At 30.4% G+C, this 20,043-nt stretch overlaps 2 protein-coding genes across 4 annotated transcripts; both read left to right on the forward strand.

Moving 5' to 3' along the window:
- The first annotated feature begins 10,102 nt into the window (after window positions 1-10,102).
- LOC130799805 (uncharacterized) lies at window positions 10,103-14,747 on the forward strand. Its single transcript, XM_057663049.1, has 9 exons — window positions 10,103-10,343; window positions 10,793-10,869; window positions 12,271-12,499; window positions 12,598-12,752; window positions 13,288-13,333; window positions 13,411-13,502; window positions 13,602-13,698; window positions 14,117-14,173; window positions 14,281-14,747. Exons 1-9 carry the CDS (start codon window positions 10,203-10,205, stop codon window positions 14,350-14,352), a joined length of 966 nt encoding a protein of 321 aa, XP_057519032.1. The 5' UTR covers window positions 10,103-10,202; the 3' UTR covers window positions 14,353-14,747.
- Window positions 14,748-15,464: 717 nt separating this feature from the next.
- On the forward strand, window positions 15,465-19,406 carry LOC130799814 (uncharacterized). Of its 3 annotated transcripts, none has more exons than XM_057663061.1 (5): window positions 15,484-15,642; window positions 17,020-17,079; window positions 18,357-18,445; window positions 18,535-18,632; window positions 18,846-19,406. In XM_057663061.1, the coding sequence occupies exons 2-5, from the start codon at window positions 17,070-17,072 to the stop codon at window positions 18,943-18,945; spliced, it is 297 nt and encodes a 98-aa protein (XP_057519044.1). In that variant the 5' UTR covers window positions 15,484-15,642; window positions 17,020-17,069; the 3' UTR covers window positions 18,946-19,406. The 3 variants fall into 3 exon arrangements, with proteins under 3 accessions (XP_057519060.1, XP_057519044.1, XP_057519052.1); XM_057663069.1 differs by having other exon boundaries at window positions 15,496-15,642; window positions 17,024-17,079; XM_057663077.1 differs by lacking the exons at window positions 18,535-18,632; window positions 18,846-19,406 and having other exon boundaries at window positions 15,465-15,642; window positions 17,024-17,079; window positions 18,357-18,446.
- The last annotated feature ends 637 nt before the right edge of the window (window positions 19,407-20,043 follow it).

A 20,043-nucleotide genomic window follows, 5' to 3' on the forward strand; every position in this document is an offset into this window, starting at 1 on the left:
AGACGATTCCAATTGACTATCTATGGGAGTAGGTTCTTATAGTGGTAGTTGATAGTACTTTATCCGGTTTAAAATAATTGCTATATTTCATCCGGTTTAAAATGGTAGCTATATTTAATTACTGTAGCTAGGTGTGCATATGGTTTGGGTTGGTTTGGTCTCATACTAAAATTAGTCCGAATTAAAAATTTTGATTTGGAAAATTTTCAGACCAGACTGGACCGTTTAAATTACCGGACTAAATCATTCTATAACGGTCTGGTCTGGTCCACGATTTTTATAATTTTTTCAATATTAATATATGTTTTTTGAAAATATTTCGCGCCTATAAACACCAAATAAAATAATTTGTAATTAGTTGATTGCATCAATATTATTCAAGTATATATTACTATATAAAAAAAACTACATCTCGAAATATATTGGTAGCAACCTTATTTTTTTTAAAAAAATTATGGTTTTTTGTCATAATACGGTTTTCAGTTTAGTCTTGTCTGAAAAAAATTGAAACCAGACCGTTAACTGTAATTTTTTTTTGAAAAAAATCATACCAGACCATTTAGATTGTAGACCAGACCAAATACTAAGAAAACAATTTGGTCCGATTTGATTTACGATTTAGACCAAATTTTATTCGGCCCTCTTCCACCAAATCCCATGAAAATAAATTTTGGACCAAAATGCTACTAAATAAACATGATTATAGGGTTATAAAAAAATGAAGACCAAATTAACATCCATTAATAAAAAAACTAATAAGAAAATATAGCAGTGGAGTCCACTTTAAAATTTTAGGCGCAAAATTACAAAACTAAAATTGATACTGTTGAAAAAGGTGCGAAATACATCAATTGTTATCATAGCAATGTGAATGTATTTGGCGAATTGTAGGTAGAATTTTGCCGATAAATAGATAGTTTGAATTATTGAAAATATGATAGTGTGAATCATTTGTTATATTGTTTTTGAGCTGCAGAGTATATATAACATATATTGAAAGTTATAATCATCTATATAACATTAAATATTTGGTTCATTTTTTAATAGGCTATCACTTTATATAGTATCAAAAGTCATATTTAAGCGGAATATTTAATTGTCAATTATGAGAATTGTTAGTTTGTGTTCCATCATGGATGGACTCTTTTAATCCAAAAGATCATCGGCCGGTCTCCTAAGAGACTGTTTCTCTTAGAGACGTTACTCAGGCTCAACCCATTAAACCTTAATGTCCACTTACTGTATTCTTAATGCTTACTTATATTATTCTTAATGCCTACTCATAATATACTTAATGCCCACCGAATAAGTACTTAAAATGCCTACTTACAATGCTCTTAATCCCTACCGAGAAACTTAGCCTAATTACTTACTTACAATATCCTTAATGCCTACTTACAATATCTTTAATGTCTACTTACAATATATTTGATTTCCATCGAGCAAGTACAAGTATTAGCAATATTTTAAATGCCTATTTACAATATTTTAATGCCCACCGAGAAATTTACTCTACATTTTTTTTAAGACAGTTTAATTATGGATGGTCTCTCAAAGACTGTCTCTCACAAGAATTTGTGTTTAAGCATTTGATGAGATGATCCTTAACTATAATATTGAAGTTCAAATTTAAAACCGCTTTGAAAATGATTTTATAAATTTTTAAAACCACTTAGATCTATTTTGTTTTATTATCAAAGAAAAAAAAGGCAAAAACTTATGTATATTAGCTGTGATTGTACTGCACAATTGTACATAGATTTGCATATTAGGGAGATAATATTTGGTAGAGATTGAATAGCAATGAATAGGAGAATGAGGTGTGGGATGTACAATATGCCCTGCATCTTAGGAGACATACTTCCTACCGACTTGCAGCTCTAGTCATTTTCGGTAAGTCTGGCAACACACACTTTCATCTAAAAATCTTTACTACTTGGGCCTATTACTACTGTGCTGTTCTACTAAAAGAAAAAAAACATAAATTTTAAAATTATACTCCCTCCTATTCAGTTTATGTGTCCCATTTCCTTTTATGGTCAAGTCACTTTAATTGTCACATTTTTTTTTGGTATGGGTTTTTGACTTTTAAGCCCTTAGTAATTTTATCATATTTTCAATTATACCTTCCATTACCCATACTAATTTTCCTTCCTTACATTAAAAGCCCCATAATACCAATCTTTTTCCTACCCTTAGGGTCCTACTTTTGACTCTCCTTAAAATCCGTGAAAAGTCAAATGGGACTCCTAAGGTGAATAGGAGGGAGTATGATTTTACGGTGAAACTATTTCTATTGAACTGATTGATAAATATACATTTATTGTCTTAAAGTAATCATTTTAATATCTTAAAGTGATTACTTATAATTTCAAATTAATCACTCTTTATAATTTTAGAAGAAAAAATTGGAATTGTCATGCTCTTATTTGCATAACAAACTTGTGGGTGAATCACAACAACGGTGGGAGACAAGATATAAAGTTCTTATTTATTGGACTTCAAAAGTTTAAAGTTTGTATCTAGGAAGTTGAAATTGACATCAACCAAATCAAAATTGAGTTATATTTGTATATTCTAGACCTGTAACATCATTTTAAATGTTTTGGTTGATTTGTTTTATTAGATTTATGGTTGTACAAAGGTGAAGCTGAGATTTATAGGTGATCAACACTGTATAGAGTTTAGGTTATCATTATCATAATGTGGTTTGAAAATTTTAGTGAAATTATTTTTAATATATATGTAGGTTTGTTCGGTGTAAGGTAGTTATGTGAGTTGAAATTTTCTGTTTAAATAGTTTTAGATGTGGGAAGCTGTATCAATACCATAGTAGTATTTAGATATTTGGCTATCTTATTTGATGCGTAAATTAAAATGTATATAAGTTGTGGTTTTGATAGAAGCTGGAATATAATTTGTTGATAAAATTGTATTGAAAAATTTAAATCGCTACATATTTTAAAATTTAATTATAATGTTATATGATGTAACGTTCTGAAAATAGTTACATGTACCACTAAATGCTATATAAACTGCTACTTTATCTAACAATGATGTTTTAATAAGGTAGCATTTTTAGTCTTATTAAACAACCATTAACCATTTAAACTGTTACGCTTGACACGACTCTTACTTATATAGTATCAAACAAAGAATTAACAATTATATTTGACAATATAAATTATTGCATGAGACTTTCTCACTACGAGACTACTGACTAGGTGTAACACCCCAGCCCCTCGGTCCGTTGGTGACTACTCATGGAGACTGTAGACTGGCCCCACAAACCAACACAAGTCTTAACTGTGGAGTTTTTAGCAAATGGACTCCCTAGAAAAGAAGATGCACCTTGTTGATATGAGTAGTCTATTAATCATTTTTCAAGCTAAATCTGGGGTATTACACTAGGGATAGGAGTAGTTTGAGGCGCCTTATTAGTGTTTCAGACTACTGATTCCCTTTCGCTTTCTTGTTGGTGTTCTTGTTCTTTGGCTTTTACTCGTTGTTTATTATTATTATTATTATTATTATTATTATTATTATTATTTATTTTATTATTTTATTATTTTATTATTTTTATTTTTTTTTAAAAGAAAGTTTAAATTTTTACTCTATTTTATATAATTTGTATGCATTTTATGTATCTTTATTTTATTGTTTTTATTTTATGTTTAAGGGTCATGCTTGTGGGATTAAGATGCAGGCTTGCAGAGTTGGCTTCAGCTTTACTCAGTTTTATTTGTTCCAGGAACTTTTCTTGATCTTTCTCGAGTTAAAGGACTCTTTAGACGCGCTCTTCTTTATGGGTATGAGTTGTCGTCTTCCTTCCCTCTCCAAACCCTGCTCATATGGGTGAGATACACTATGATGACGACGACAACTTTATCATTGTGAGACGTGTCCCAATCACGGAATATATAGCCTAACTAACAAAAATTTATAAAAACAATCAAAAATATGGGCTAATTGGTTTTAGGTCATTACAAACGATCTCTTACAAGGATCATGTGGATAGAGAAGAAACATAGGAAAGGATAGCCAAAAAAATATAATGGTTACTCTTATGTGAGTCAGATTTATACAAGTAGTTTAATTTTAAAAATAAGTGTTTTGATATTTAAAGCATTAATTTTAACATTTCAAATAATGTATCAAACATTAAATATTTTATGTAAATTAAATACGAAAATAAATATTCTAATAAATCTAGCTAAACTATATAACCTAATTTAAAACTGTCTGAGACGTCTTAAATCACAAGCTAGTCTCTTGAGATACCGTTTCTTTGAGAAAGGTATCTCAAATCCAACTCATTAAAGATTAATATCTACTTACCGTATTTTTAATGACTACTTACATTATCCTTAATGATTACTTTCCGTATCCAAAATGCCTACTTATATTATTTCTAATATCTACTTGCAATATTTTACAAAATCTATAATAGGCTTGCCCAATTAATAATGGTCTCTTAAAGGAACCGTCTCTTATAAGAATTTGTTATACAAAAAATGCATAAACACTGAACAATTATATCCAGGTACGTCGCATTTGGAAGTTGATGTTTTAATATCGAGCCCGCATAAATGGATTCTACAAACTTGTTGTAATTTGAATTTGAGGTCCAATCTACACGATGTTGAATAAAGGCCCAAAACATGGCAACAATTCGTTGAATCTTGTGTTATCAAATATACAAATTTTTAAATAAAACGGTCTTATAATCAGATTATCTCTATTAGATTGGTTAAAAAAACTTAGAATTATAAAATGATCAATAATTATCTCAAAGAGATTATTTGCAAATTTATATCAGTCAATCATAACCTCAAACTGACTACATATGATATAACTTTAATGTAATTACTTACAGTTTTAAAGTGATCATATTTATAGTCTAAAATTGATTTCTTATAATCTTAAAATAATATCATTTATAATTTTAAAGTGATCACTTATAATCTTATGGTAACCAATTCTAAGCTTAAGGTAGTCACTTACAATTTTAAAATGATAATTTTTAAAGTATTATTAATGATCACTTATACTTTTAAAATGATCAATTAGAAATTTACTTATCAGCCGGTTTCTTGAGAGACCGTCCCTTTGAGAGACGTCTTATAGCCCCAGCCCATTAATCCTTAATGTCCACTTACTGTATCCTTAATGCCTATTTAAAATATACTTCATGCCCACCGAAAAAGTACTTAAAATGCCTACTTACAAACTTAGCATACTAGCTTACTTACCATATCCTTAATGTCTACTTACAATATCTTTAATGCCTACTTACAAAATACTTAATGCCCACCAAGTAAGTACTTAAGTACTTACAATATTCTAAATGCCTACTTACAGTATTCTTAATGCCTACTGAAAAACTTACTCCATATTTTCCTTTTTAGGCTAACGCAAAGAGACCATCTCTCACAAAAATTTATATTTACTTATTATATGAGCTCATTTCATAATAAAATAGTCTTTTACAACACTGGTGCAACTAGTATCCTCGGCCTGATTTAACCCACTAAGGTCCAATGTTTCCTTCGGTTTTTTGGCCCAATGTATTTCCTCAACTTGCTTTGGGTCAATTTGATATGTATCTAATTTTGTTGCTAAATTTATTTTATTATTTTAATTACTCTAGTTGAACAAGCTAGTGAACACTACGAAATTACTACCTCTATAATAACAATAATAATAATAATAATTATTATTATTATTGAAATTATTATTACTTGTATTTATTAGAATTAAATTAGAACTTATTTTTGAAATGTAAACATTATCAATGATTAAAATGCGTATACATGGAGAGATTATTCCCCTCGTTTGCATCATGTTTGTTTCTAGTAAAACCTGATACTCCATGACTATTTCTCCTTCTATTGATGTCGGCTGTATAAATATGTGTATTACTTTTGATTGTCACCTAAAGTTCTGAATTTATGTATATTTTCAAATTTCAGATCAGAAAATATTTAATCAAGTCACAAAAAAACTGACAACTTACAAGTTAATTGGTTAAACAAATCACATCCATCGTATGGAATACTATAATCCCAACCAAGTATGCTCAATTGGTCACCTATTTGATTGGTCCAAATAGATGTTGAAGTAACTAAACAACTTGTTGAACATGATACAAATGAAATGGAGTAGGACTTACGAAAGCATTAGCTAGGTGTAATAACTTAATACTAGTGAATTTGGTAACCTAATGAGTTATATATATTGCTCTTTGATTCCTAGAATCATAAATCTATTCAATTGGTGCTCAACTGAATCACAAATTAGTGAACACAAATACAAAGCAAGGTTCCAAAATAATGCAAGTCAAATATTATGACTCAATTTTCTCTTTTTGCCTCCGAACTTTTAGCATAGTTAGGTGGTCCATTTTCATATATTTGCAATTGGGATATTGGGTCAACACTCGTTGACATTGTTTTTTAAATTAAAAAAAAACGTACTTTTATAAAAAATTAATAATTCCCCTTAATAGTTGCTTTATTTATGATATTTACTTTGAGAAGGATAAAATAGGAAATTCTGTCAAAATTATACTAATTGATATGGGTGATTTTGGGTATGTTTATGTGTTTCCAGCCTATAGAATTAAATTTTTAGTTATTACTTTTATTTTAGTTAAATTATTCATATTTGGCTAGAAAATTGTAAAAAAATGTAAAATAAACATAATCTTAAAAGCTAGTGCATATTTTTACTAAACACTCTATTATAGATCTACCTAAAGCCTTAACATAACCAAAGTCATTAATAGATCAGAGTTGCAAAGTTTCTTGAAATTATTATTTTATTTAACATAGTATGTATTGAATTGATAATTTTATGTCATTGCAATTTGTTTTTGTTGTAAATGCAAAATGTTGTAAATGCAAAATGCCTTCTCAATTATTATATTCAATAATCCCTCCGAAACAATCAAAAAATTCACTCATTAATATAATTCACCTAATTGACTTGTTTGACGAAACATGAAGTATATATAAATAACTTATCTCCTAAGAAATCGTCTCTTTGGGAGACGTTTCTCAGGCCCAATCCATTAAACCTTAATGTCCACTTACTGTATCCATAATGCCTACTTATATTATCTTAATGCCTACTTACAATATATTTAATGTCTATCGAAAAATTACTTAAAATGCCTACTTATAATATTCTTAATGCCTACCGAGAAACTTAGCCTACTAGCTTACTTACCATATTCTTAATGTCTATTTACAATATTTTTAATGCCTACTTACAATATACTTAATGCCCACCGAGTAAGTTTTTAAGTACTTACAATATATTCTAAATGCCTACTTATAATACTCTTAATGCCTACCAAGAAACTTACCCTATATTTTTTGTTTTGGGCTAACCCAATTAGAGATAATCTCTTAAAAAGATGGTCTTGGACAAAAATTTGTGATATATAAATTATAATGAGCTCATGAACCCGTTTTATGACATAGATATTGCTAAATTTCCGCAATATATATTTCATGCCCTTATATATGCATGCACTTAATATTTGATGCGCTTCTAGAATGTAATCACCCTTTAATTTAGGGAACTGTTTATTTTGTATTTTATATTAAATGCATAAGATAAAGTATCGCTAAATGAGATTTTTTATTTAATTTGTTAAAATATAAATTTTATTAATATAAATTTTAATATATTTTAACTAAATATAATATTTAATATTAAAGTAGTATACACAGTTAATTGAAATATTTTATTAAATTAAATAGAGTAATTGAAAAGTAGTTTTGTTATTTTGCCTCCTAACACGGGGCTCACTAGTCATCATCTTTGTATGCTACATTTATAATAGTAAATTATTAATATATTAATTAATTAATTAAATTAATAAACATAGTGATCAATTTTAGATGATTGACTATCCTAAGTTTACCTTGTCTAACCCTAACAAAATAGATAATTTTAACATTTAAATTTTGTACCGATTGGCTATTTGAACAATTCAACTTTAATGTGACTAATTTCTTTCATTTAAATCATCAATATTAATAGTAATATTTCAAATTGAAGACATAGGCGGACTTGATATTAAATTATTATTTAAACAAAATCTCTAGATGTTGTTTGATAAAGGTTAAATAAATTTTAAATAGTATATTAAAATGTATTTTAAAATTTGAATTAAATAATTATCAATTACATTACCAAATATAGTAATATTTAGATTTATCACCATATTACACATGAAAATATATTATATTATTTTTATCTTTTGTTTTTTTCTTAATTTAAGTTTTTAATGTCTTATTATTTTTATTAACGAACACCCTTGGAGCATTCCTTTGCTTTTTGTCTTATTTATTCGGTGAATTATTAAAATTGGATTGAAAAAGTTGTTCACTTAACATTATGATATTACATGCTCAAGTTTATAAACATAATTACAAAATTTTAGAAGTTTAAGCTGACATTACGCACAACAAAATTTTTTATCATATTTATTCAAGCTAAAATTAATACACTCATTGTTTTCTATTAATGTTCTAGCAAAGAATATTCTTATTATAATTTTTTATAAAATGTATTTATAGATATTAAGCCTTGAACATCGCTCTAGAATAGTGTAAAAATAAATAAAAAAATCAATTGAAAACCAAAAAAAGTATTTGTCGTATTTAAAAAGTTTAATTTGTTGGGTCAATTTTTAAACCAAACACATAACACAAATTCTTACTTGTGACCGTCTTTACAAAAGATGTCTCAAGTTTGGGCTAGCCCAATTTTTAAATTTAAAAAAAATAACTAAACTTTCTAAACAATGTTTTTAAACTTCCATTTTCAGTTTTTTTTTTCTCTTTTTTGACAAAACTATTCATCTTCCTCTCTCAAACTCCATTTGTGGTTTTCAATCTCCATCTTCCTCTTTCAAACTCCATTGTTGTTTATTCTTTGTTTATCATTTTCAACATTTGCAAAACCATCAAAGTTATGTATTTATACTTCATCATTTTCGTTTTTAAAGCTTTCATTTTCATTTTTTTTCGGGTTGATTGTGTTATATATTAGTTGGATTTACAATTTTCTGATTTTTTTTTTAATTAAGCTTCATCAATGCTGTCAATAGTAATGTTGAAGAAGACAACAATGTCTACTATTTGGGGGAAATTAATAAAAGCAATTGTGGTTATAGCATAATATATCGGGAGTTATAACATATTATATTTGTAATTATGACATGATATATTTGGAGTTATAACATAATATAGTTGGGGTTATAACAAAATATATAATTGTGATTAACGTAATAGATTTGGGTTTATAAGAGTATATATTTGTGATATAATACTACAAAATTGATATTATAATAATATAAGCAAATATATTATGTTGTAAAATCTCAAATATATTAAGTTTGAATTCCAAATATATTGAGTTATATAACTATAAATATATTCTGTTATAAATCCAAATATATTATGTTATAACCCCAAATCATAAAAATTAGCCATAATTGTCATTTTCAACATCACTGTTTTCCACTATTGATGAATCTTAATTTTTTTACAAAAAAATGAAAAAATTTAATTTATTACTAAATGATGTTTTATTTTGCTTGAAAATAGGCAGTTAATCAGAAAACTTTTCATCTTCCAAAAAGAAAGCAATTTTCTACAATTTTTTTTTTAAAATAGCAATTTTTTTCAAATTAAGATATATACTAGAGAAGGAACGTGGGCTAGACTCTTGAGGGCCGTATTTAAAAAAGACGGTCTCTCAAGAGAGAGTCTGGACACATAATATTTTTAACGCAACACTCGATAACAAACTAAACATGGGTTAATCTCGTTTTGATATAAACCATTTTTCAAAGTTTTTTAAAAACTGAATTGATTAACATTCACAACATTTTCTATTTTAGGATAAAATAGAAGAAATGGGTCATCATACACATTATCCAATGTTGTATAAATTGGTTAGTTGATAGTGTAGTTGATACACCTATATATTTAAGGGATACTACTACTACAAAGTCATACCAAACTTATATTAACAACAACTAACATTAACATTTACAAGACGTGCCTTCCTTCATTTTTTTTGTGCCTTACACAACCATTCTCTTAATATAATCCTATCCATTTTACACATTTACTCCTATTTATTAACAAATCTTTGATTCTAATTTTCTCTTTCTAATTCTAATGCATCAAATTTCAAGCATGTCTTTTGGAATTAATGAATCATATCGTCCTCTTCCTTCTTTATACTTTACTTTATCTTCCATTTGGTTCGTTTCTTCACTTTCTTGGGCTTTTCTCACATGGAGAAATCGTCACCTTCAGGTATTTTTCTTACAGTTGGTCTTGGACGAGATGACCCAATTTTGCGCGTGTAATAATTTGGATATTTTTTTATTTTTTAGGCATTTTTCAATTTTGATTTTAAAGTATGAATTTTGACTTTAAAGGTACTTAAAGACAAAATTGATAAATACCCATAAATTGAAATGTTATTACACGCACGTAAAATGGGCTGGGCCGGCCCACACTTCGTTTAAGTTGGAAAAAATTTGGAACGGTTTTGCAAATAAATGAGAAACTGAAAATCATACAAGTTTGATTTTTTTTGAGTTCCTGGGATGAGTAGTTGAAGATTATTAGATTAATCATATGTGTAACGTTTTTCTTTTACATATTATTGTTATTTTTTAATTAATTTTGATGATATTTTGGTATTTTTATTAGTTATGCTTATTATTTGTTTAATTTTTATGGGTATAATATGACAACAGACCAATAATTTGCAATGGGCTCTTGCTTCTGTTCCATTAATAAAAACATTGCAGCTTTTGCTCTCATTTATCTTTTGGTATGTTTTGATCCCTTTCTTCTAGTAGAAGTACTATATTTTTTTTAATTACTTTTTTTTTTATGTTTTTCTTAATCCTTGTTATTTAATTCATCATTCATGTTTCTGATTTGTTTTAATATTGATAATTCCATGAAATAGTTTGTAGTTAATGGTATAATATAAAGTATTTTAGGTCTGATGTTATAAATATCAACAAACTAAATTAATCAAAAGCTTAAGCTTATGAAAACGTTTATTTAGTGTTAGGTAACCTTAAGAAATGAATTTTAATCTAATATAATAGTGTTAATACACTGATTCTAAATAGTAAATATAACCATAACACTATTCACAAATCGAATCTTGTATCACAAATCAAAACATTAATATAACCATATGTCCATATAGAACGGTAAAAAAAAAAAAAAAAGAAAAACTTCCATCTTGATGCATACGCGAAATGAGAATTGTTAGTGTTTCGAAATGAGTTTTCGTTTACTTTTGGTATGGATCGTTTGAAATGCGGTATGGGGCATAGTTTTGCATTCCACGCTTCAGCGATAAAAACAACTTATTGTGATTGATTTGCAGCTAGAGTACAACAATATCAAAGTAAAATAAATAAGATTAGGGTCAGTTGTACAAATCAATAGATTATAAACTTAAAAATTTCATTGTAGATTACGATTAGTATTTGAACTTATGAGCAGTTGTACACTTGTACATTTGCAAAATCAAAATTATAATCTTATGATCTCAAGGCCTAAAAGGGCTCGGCCTTGAAAATTTTACACCTTTGCGGTGGGGCCTTTAGTTCGAGTCCTAGAAGCAGCCTCTTTGACACACTGGTTAATCTCCTTCCTTTGTGCTTGTAATGGATGGATGGAAAAGCAATGCTCGTCTTCTTTGACACAATATACGTACTTGTAGAAGTAACCTTAATTCGAATCGTAGAAGAAGCCTTTTGTTGAAATGCATGTAAGGTTTGGCTACATCACACCTTTTGTGGTAGGACCCTTCCTCTGACTCACTAAGGCCTAAAAGGGCTCGACCCCCGAAAATTTTTAAGTCATTTTATAAAACTAAAATATTGTTTAGTACGTACAACAAAATGATGTGTTCTCATAGTTAAGATTGTAGTTTTTAAATAATATGTTGAGAGTTCGAATCTTAGTCCCCTAGTTTGTTATTTGGATGATAACTTTGCCCTCTGAGATCCGCCACTACACGGACCCTCACTCTGTGGAGACGTTTTGTGCACTGGGCTGCTCCCTCCATCATATAGATACAATCAATTAACGTATCCCATAGTATTTAGATTAAGGCTTTGACACTGTTGTTGTATATAAATACAATGTGTATTTAGTAAATCGCGACTTACTCGCTATTTCTCGTTGATTTGTGCTATACTAATAACAGGTATTCCTGCTTTTATTCCCAAGTATGCTCCTTATGGATGTCCTTTGGTGTGTATGTAACTGGAGTCCTCTTTCAGACAGCTTCTTTCGTGTCTTTCCTTCTTATCGCTCATGGTTACTGCATCATGTGTGAGCATCTTTCGGTCTATGAACGACGAACTACAGCTGCACTCGGGTGTATATTTTACCTGACCCTCGTTGGTCATAGAGCTTCTGTGCCATATTTCACTGTAAGCACATTCTCTAAGCATTTAGGACACTGATTTTATTTGATTCCCTATAAGTTATAATGTCGTTGTAATTGGGTTTTTGACTTTATGTATGTCAGGCCCTTTTGCTGCTTAACTACTTCATTTCATTCTCCGTGATCTTCCACCACATATCTCAGAACTTGCTGTCTCTTAGAGAGCAGCTGAGTGTTGTCGTAGATGATGATGTTCGTGCAATGCATGACGCAGTTCGTTCGAAAGTTTCCATGTTCAAGTATGTGGCTTTTACGATTTCTTGCTTTCATGAAGCAATTGAACCTTCCATCCCGGGTTTGTTAGAGTATATAACATATCCTGGGGCCTCAACCAAAAGCTTAAGCTGATGGTTGAGGCCCCAAGATATGTTATATAATCTAAGACGCCACCTCACACGAGAACCCTTTGGGCTAGAAGTACAGATGCAAAACAGGCACTTCTCATACCTGGCGCTGAATATTCCTTTTAAAATGAGGGGTGGTCGAGATTCGAACTCGTGACTTTTGTCACACTGGCTTTTGATACCATGTCAAGGAACCAACTCGACCAAAAGCTTAAGCTGATGGTTGTGGCCTCATGATATGAGATATACTGTAACAGGATCTTGATGGAAAATTACTTCTATACGTATCTATACATTAATTTACATGACAGTTTTTCCAAGGCATCGTATAGTCATACACAGCTGCCATTTTCCCCTCTCCAATTGGTGGGTGTATGATGCTAGTTTACACTATTCCGAACTGATTGCTGCCTTGTTTTGCAATAAACAGGAAATTTCGGGTGGCGATGCAGCTGGTAGCATTAGCTGAAGCAGCGGTAAGCATTATTGACTTCGCGATTGTTGGAACATCGAAGTCTAAAACTCGAGTAATTTAATCAATGTACCATTTCAGATATACATTAATATGGATGACTCCCCTGAAACTTACTGGATCCGACTGTTGATTCGAGAATGGGCACAATTCTGCATTTTCTTATACATAGGGTATGAATGAACACACCTATTCTGAAAGAGCAGCTTCTTGTACTCTTCTTGGATCAGTAATTTTCAAAGCAGAAAAATGATCATTTGTTTGTTTTACAGATGGACATTCCGCTCTCAAGATTTGGCACCGCAGTTTTCTGTTATTCCAACAGAGAAGTTTCATGGAGGACTACTCGTTCCTCCGATCTTTAGTGTCGTAAGCTTTCTATTCCCATGTTTATTTGCTTAATTTGTACTAGTTTGAGATATAGGGCCTATTCGGCGCAATGTAACTATATTGGTGCTGTTAGGTGTTCACTGTCTAAGTAGTTGTATTTGTACGATTGTATCTATTAGATATTTTGTTTGGTAGCTGTTGGAATATAATTTGCTAAGAAACATGTTAAGACAATCTTGAATTGCTACTTTTGAATTTGCGACTCTTGAAGGTGTAACGTTTTGAAAATAGCCACCTGCACAACCAAACGCTACTTAAACTGCTACTTTACCAGATTGTGATACTTTTTTAGAGTAGTGTTTTAGCCTAATCAAACTAACAACTTAAATTGTGACTACAAACTCGTTCAAGAATTTTCAAACCTGACGTATAAAAATGTTGATTTCACATTTCACAGGTGATGGATGCTGCTACATACAAAGATTTTTGCAGTCAGCAATGGCACATTGGTGTGGTATGTACTTTCTACTACGACTTACGAATAGTGTTCATTACTGTATCTTCAGTGGATTCAATTATACTCGTAAGTTTGAATTAACGAAATATTTTGCGCATTTTCAGCCAACATCGTTCCCTAAAGGAAGAATCTCGAAAAGTTCTTCAATAATCATAGTCCACCAACCCAAGTCATAGAGTAAATGTCGTGCCATGTACATTTGCTCGTTCAAAGAGAACAATTCTGATTTTTCGTGGACTAACTATTGCAATTCAGATTCATGACATCGAGTTGCTGCACATTTTGCGGAAGAAATGTGAAATTGTGGTTCGGAACAACGTGTAGACCCGAAAAGGCCATACTACTTCTTACTTGATGTAGGAACTTGTATAGATTATACTGTGTAAGAATAGGAAAATCAGTAGTTACACCAGCTTAGTGAGGTGTGGACACTAGAGAAATGTTATTCTAAAGAGGTAAATAATGAGTATCATGTAGCCAGTTTTGTCCATGTATCTGAAGTTGTGGATAATCATACATAAGTAAAGACTACACCAGCTGCAATCAGGAGAAATTGTGAGCGGGTTTAATATGTTCGACTGTATATGGCCCTAAATATTTTGGGTTTTAATGTTAAATTTACGTAGTTAATGTTAAGTATTTAAAGATGCAAAGTTGTTAAAAAAAATATAATTTTTAAAATTGCACAAAAATTTAAAAAAATTTACTAATTTTGACTCTGTTTCTAACTGCAATATATTTTTAGAACGACGATGAGAAATCCAACTTATTCCCTTTAATTTGATAAATGATTTGTGATGTATGTTTGAATGATAATGTAGGAGGGAAAGTAAAGGAATCGGAAGGATAAGGAATAATGCGATACATTTAAATCTTTTCACTATTAAAGGATTTAATTATGAAAATTGAGGAAGTGGATTCGTTTGAATGCTTTTTTTCTCTAACTATTTCCTTTTAAAATGGGTATTCAAATAAAGAAATGAGTTTTCATTCAAATTTATCTATTTATTTTGTAATACCTTTTTAATCGAAGTGATTTTAAAACTTTATATTAGCTCGTTTTTACTATTTACTCCAACCGTTTCAATAAGTTTGCTATGTTTCAATTTGATTCGTCTTATTAATTTTTGCCTTATATTTTTTATATTATATTTAGTTATTTTTATATTATATTTGGTTAAAATTATTATGTACTTGCTAATTTTTATCTTCGTTATAAATGTCGTGTGACTTTTTATTAATAAATCAAGTAATATAAAAAAAAATAAAAGATAGACAAAAATAGAAAGCTAATTGCATCCATGTTTGGAAATCCCATATTTGAAACAGGAAAAACCCCATTTCTTTCTTTTTGCTCATTCACGCTTCTTCTGCATATCCTCCACATAAGAGTATTTCTCTCCGCTGATCGCCGGGAAATTGCCATTCTTGTCTCCAACCAACCACTCAACTCCACCATTAACGTGGTACTTTATTGCTTTTTCCTTGCAATTTCTATTGCTGTACTTTTAATCATTTACATAAATTACTACTACCTTGTTTGATATACAATAGTTTCTATTTCGGATTTTTTTTTAATTTTAATGTTTAATTTGATGCTTGGTTCAATGTTTAAGGGGTTAACATTCAAAGTGTGCTCATTGTATAAGGGTTTTATTTCTAATTTTAGAAGTAATACTCCTATTAATTTTTTATTAAACTCAATTAAATTTTTGTAATTGTGTTTGTGGCTTTACGAATGTGCTACTTTGATTGTGTTTTATACGGAGTATACTAATGTGATGGTATTGTAATACTATTGCTTGAATGTAGTATTAGATTATCATCTTTCATTCTAAATTTATCAATTCTTCACTTTAATTTGCTTTTGTAATTGGAGAAATATATATTTTATTTTATTTTATTTTATTTCAAGAGTGAAATGAACTTGGTTGCTCCCAAACAAGAACAACCCAAGAATGATGGTAGGATGCTTCTTGATGAATTTTGAAACAATTGAGAAATTAATCTAGTAAACAATGCAAATAAACAAGACACAAAGAATTTACGAGTTACACTCAATTTGGGCTATGCCCTCTTTGGTGGCGAATTGTTTTGATTGATTATAGATAAAGTACTTAGAGTTCAAAGTTCTAAATTCAAACTATAAAATTTTGAAGGATTACACTTGGAGAATATAATAGAGAGAGATAATTCTAGAGGCTGTGCTTTTTCATTAAGAGTTAGAATGTGATAAACTAGGTTGAATATGCACCCCTTTATATAGTAGAGGGACATAATACGAGGAAGGGCTGCTCGAACGAGTGCACCCCTGCTCGAACCAGCTTTGTGCCAGAAGCTATAGCCTTCAAAAGTTGATTGGTGCTTGTTTGAGCATATGGGTCGCTTGTTCTAGGACCCCTTTGACTACTATGCAATGCACAATCTTCCAAGCATTAACTAATCCCCATGCCTTGCACGAAAATTGAAAGCACCATACTTTGACACTAATACCACAACGTCTAACTTTCTTTAGCCAACACTGATACCAATTATGTGATCCAAATCCCAAAAGGACAAAGCAAAGATCAAAGTTGCACATCCTTGGTAAGAGTTAAGGCATACTCCAACATAGAGGTTCTATGATTATTCATAGTATGATATGGAGCCTTGAGGATTTTGTACTCGTATTTGTCATCTTGTATTCTTGCTTAATATTATGATTTGAGATTTTTATCATGTAAACAAAGGATAAGCATATTATTTTTTGGGGGCTCAATCTTCTGGTCATGTTCACATCTCTCAAATTGTATTTTTTATTGACCTTTCATATAAAACTTTCTAAATATGTCACTGTTCATTAGGCAGCCAGCAGGAACTTGGTTGGATTCAATCCAGGACAACAAGATAACAAATGAGTGCTGGTAAATGATCATCTAGCTTTCCTTGTTTTTCTAATTGATTAAAGTTCTTGTGTTACGTGTCTTAGTAACTTGTTTTGTTGCGGAAAATTCAATCAGATGAAACAAAAGATGAAATTCTCAATCAAAATTTCCCACTTACCTTAATCCTGTAATTGTGTGGCATTTTATTTGTTTCCCTGAGCTAGGTTTCAACAAAAAATAATGGGACATGGATATAATAATCATCGACCTGTGGGCTAAATTGACTTTGAATTTTGCTTCAGGTGTTTGATCTTTTATCTTACTTAAAATTTAAGGATGTATGGGTTTCTCAATTTCATTCTCTTAATATTCATTCAAAAGTAGCATGGAATCGAAAGCATGGAACTTTTTGAATCATACCTTCCGATTTAAATATGAACAAGGCTTAGGTGCAATTTGAGATGTAAATTGTAATTGAAGATTGCAAGTTTTCTTTTGATTTTCTAGGGTCACTATTAAAGAATGTTGACTTTGTATGAGAGTAAATGTCGTATGACTCTATTGAATGAGCTCCGCTGGAATGAAATGTGAGAAATAATTTGTTTTGAGTTCGTTGGTGTTGATATGTAACACAAATACTACAAAAAGCACACCCAAGGGGACAAGAGAGATGTATAGGACTTGGGTCTTGGAGTTGGTAAATGCATTATGCGTATGACCGGTTGGTGTATGATCCTTATTGGTGGACATAACAACTGGCTCACTGTAATGCTAATGATTATGTCTATCCTAGGGAGTTCTTATGTGTCAATGTCTTCGTCATTGCAATCCTCTTCTGAGGTTTTCCATGAACATGTGTTTTGTTTGTAACTTCTCATTGCCTACTGTTTTAGAGATCGCAATGAAACGTATCATAACTATACATACTAATTTTTCATTACCATAAATATTTCATCAAATTTTTCTTGCAAAATTTCATACAAAATCCTTACTCCAGCTGTTTGTTAGTGCTGCTTATCAAACATTACAATCATCGTTAAATTGGGTTCTTTTAATTTCTTTACTTCATGTTTATCGTGAAATTAGTAGGTAGTAGTTGCACATCAGGTCTGAGGTCAATAAGGGACAACATCTTTGTCATCTGCAAGGATAGGATTACATACACCTATCTCTCTAGGTCAGTGTTGGAAACCTTTTATAGATGCGTTAAGGTAATATTGACGTGGACAAAATACGACTATGATGGAAACATAGAGGAATATTTTGACCCCCCTTTCCGTGTCCACTGCTTAACCGATGCTTGTTATTCTTTTCAGGTGGTTCGTTTGGTGGGACTAGAGGGGCGAGACCTGTGCCACCAGAAAAAGGAGTCTTTCCTCTAGATCATATGCATGAATGCGACTTGGTACTTCCCATTATCGGTTTACTTCTAAATCCTTTATATGGTTTATCTTTTGCTGCTTGACTTGGTTAATGTTTGGGGTTTTCTTGCAGGAGAAAAAAGAGTATCTCAGCTGTCTAAAAGCCTCTGGCCATAATTCAGAAAAATGTAGAGAATTTTCAAAGAAATACTTGGAATGTCGAATGGAGAAGTGAGTTGTTTGTTTGTTTCCTTTTCAGCAAAATCGACAAGAAATATTTCTGACTTTAATCAATTTTTCTATAATAATCTCAACTATTGATTAATTAGAATAAACTCAACTTTTACTTCTCCTAACTTCGGCTCATTGTTGGGACTATTCCTTTGCAAATTTTACTGTGTTTGATATCAGAAATTTTCGATGGATGTGATTGGTGTGGTGCAGGAACTTAATGGCAAAGCAAGATATGTCCGAGCTTGGGTTTGGCAAGGACCACGAAACCGAAACTTCTGAAGGATACGAGAAGGACAAAATAGACCAGTGATTGTGATTCTTTGTTATTATACGAGCGAGACTTGTGTTGGCAGCCAAATTACGCGGGAATTAGTTGAAGTCGAGGGGTTTTGCTTTGGCTCTACAGATGCATTCTTTTGCTGTAGGCTGTATTACATAATCAAAGCAACTCAAGATGAACCCTAATTGCAACATAGGACGGAGGCTACACAACTTCTGCTCTGTTAGGCTTAAATATGACAATGTACAACATCTAATTCTAAAATAGAAACCGGTCTAGTACATGTCCCACTTGTGATATACTCATCTGTCTCCTTGCTTTTGCTACCTTGCAAAAATGAAAATGAGAGTTTTTTGTGTATTGTGTAGCAAAACAAATTAGCAAAAGGAGTAATTTTCCCATTTTGAACGCATCTTTCGACATTCCATAATATTATTTGTTCATGTGTAGTTCTATATGTTGAATTGGTATGATTTTATTTTACCATCGTATATTATCGGAATTTTATGTAGGAAAATCTTGGATATTGTTAATAAAGATTACATACAATTATAATATCATATAATCTTTTTGAAACTAAATATTACAAGTTAAAAAAAGAAGTTTTTCATATAACATAAAATACTATCATTCTACGATTTAAAATGATCGAGTGATTTGCAAAATAAATCTCATCATCTATTAACTCCAAATAAAATGTAACAACTCATAATTTTTTGCTTATTATTTTTTTTCCTTTTTATTTTGTTTTAATTGTTTTTTTTTAAATAGGTGAAAAAAACTAAAACTCAACAAGTACTTATTTTGACGAAATTTGTGGGACACATGCCTGTAAAGAATGATCATGACACAATTTCGGATAAAATGGTTATAATGGCTAAAAAGGGCTCAAAATGTTTTCTAATTTGGTTTCAAAAATAGACAATTAGAAACTTTATTTCCGCTATTAGTTCAACCAATAACATGCAGCCACATTGTAATAGTAACTTGTAATAACATGTTGCCTCTTGCAAACTACTCCTCAGCCCTTCAAATTTAATATATGTCCCTTTAAATTTGACATGTAAAGTAAATAGAAGTGAGAATATTTTAAATGCTATATACCAAATTCAAGGGACAAAAAATAAT

The sequence above is a fragment of the Amaranthus tricolor genome, chromosome 1 (assembly GCF_026212465.1).
Source record: "Amaranthus tricolor cultivar Red isolate AtriRed21 chromosome 1, ASM2621246v1, whole genome shotgun sequence".
Classification (NCBI taxonomy): Eukaryota; Viridiplantae; Streptophyta; class Magnoliopsida; order Caryophyllales; family Amaranthaceae; genus Amaranthus; species Amaranthus tricolor.

Bases quoted from the DNA above. Each gene is read 5' to 3' on its own strand.
- LOC130799805 (XM_057663049.1), top strand. From the start codon at position 10,203: ATGCATCAAATTTCAAGCATGTCTTTTGGAATTAATGAATCATATCGT. The intron at 10,344-10,792 runs GTATTTTTCTTA...ATATGACAACAG, and splicing joins GGAGAAATCGTCACCTTCAG to ACCAATAATTTGCAATGGGC. The intron at 10,870-12,270 runs GTATGTTTTGAT...TACTAATAACAG, and splicing joins TTGCTCTCATTTATCTTTTG to GTATTCCTGCTTTTATTCCC.
- LOC130799814 (XM_057663061.1), top strand. The intron at 18,446-18,534 runs GTACTTCCCATT...GTTTTCTTGCAG, and splicing joins ATATGCATGAATGCGACTTG to GAGAAAAAAGAGTATCTCAG. The intron at 18,633-18,845 runs GTGAGTTGTTTG...GGTGTGGTGCAG, and splicing joins TTGGAATGTCGAATGGAGAA to GAACTTAATGGCAAAGCAAG.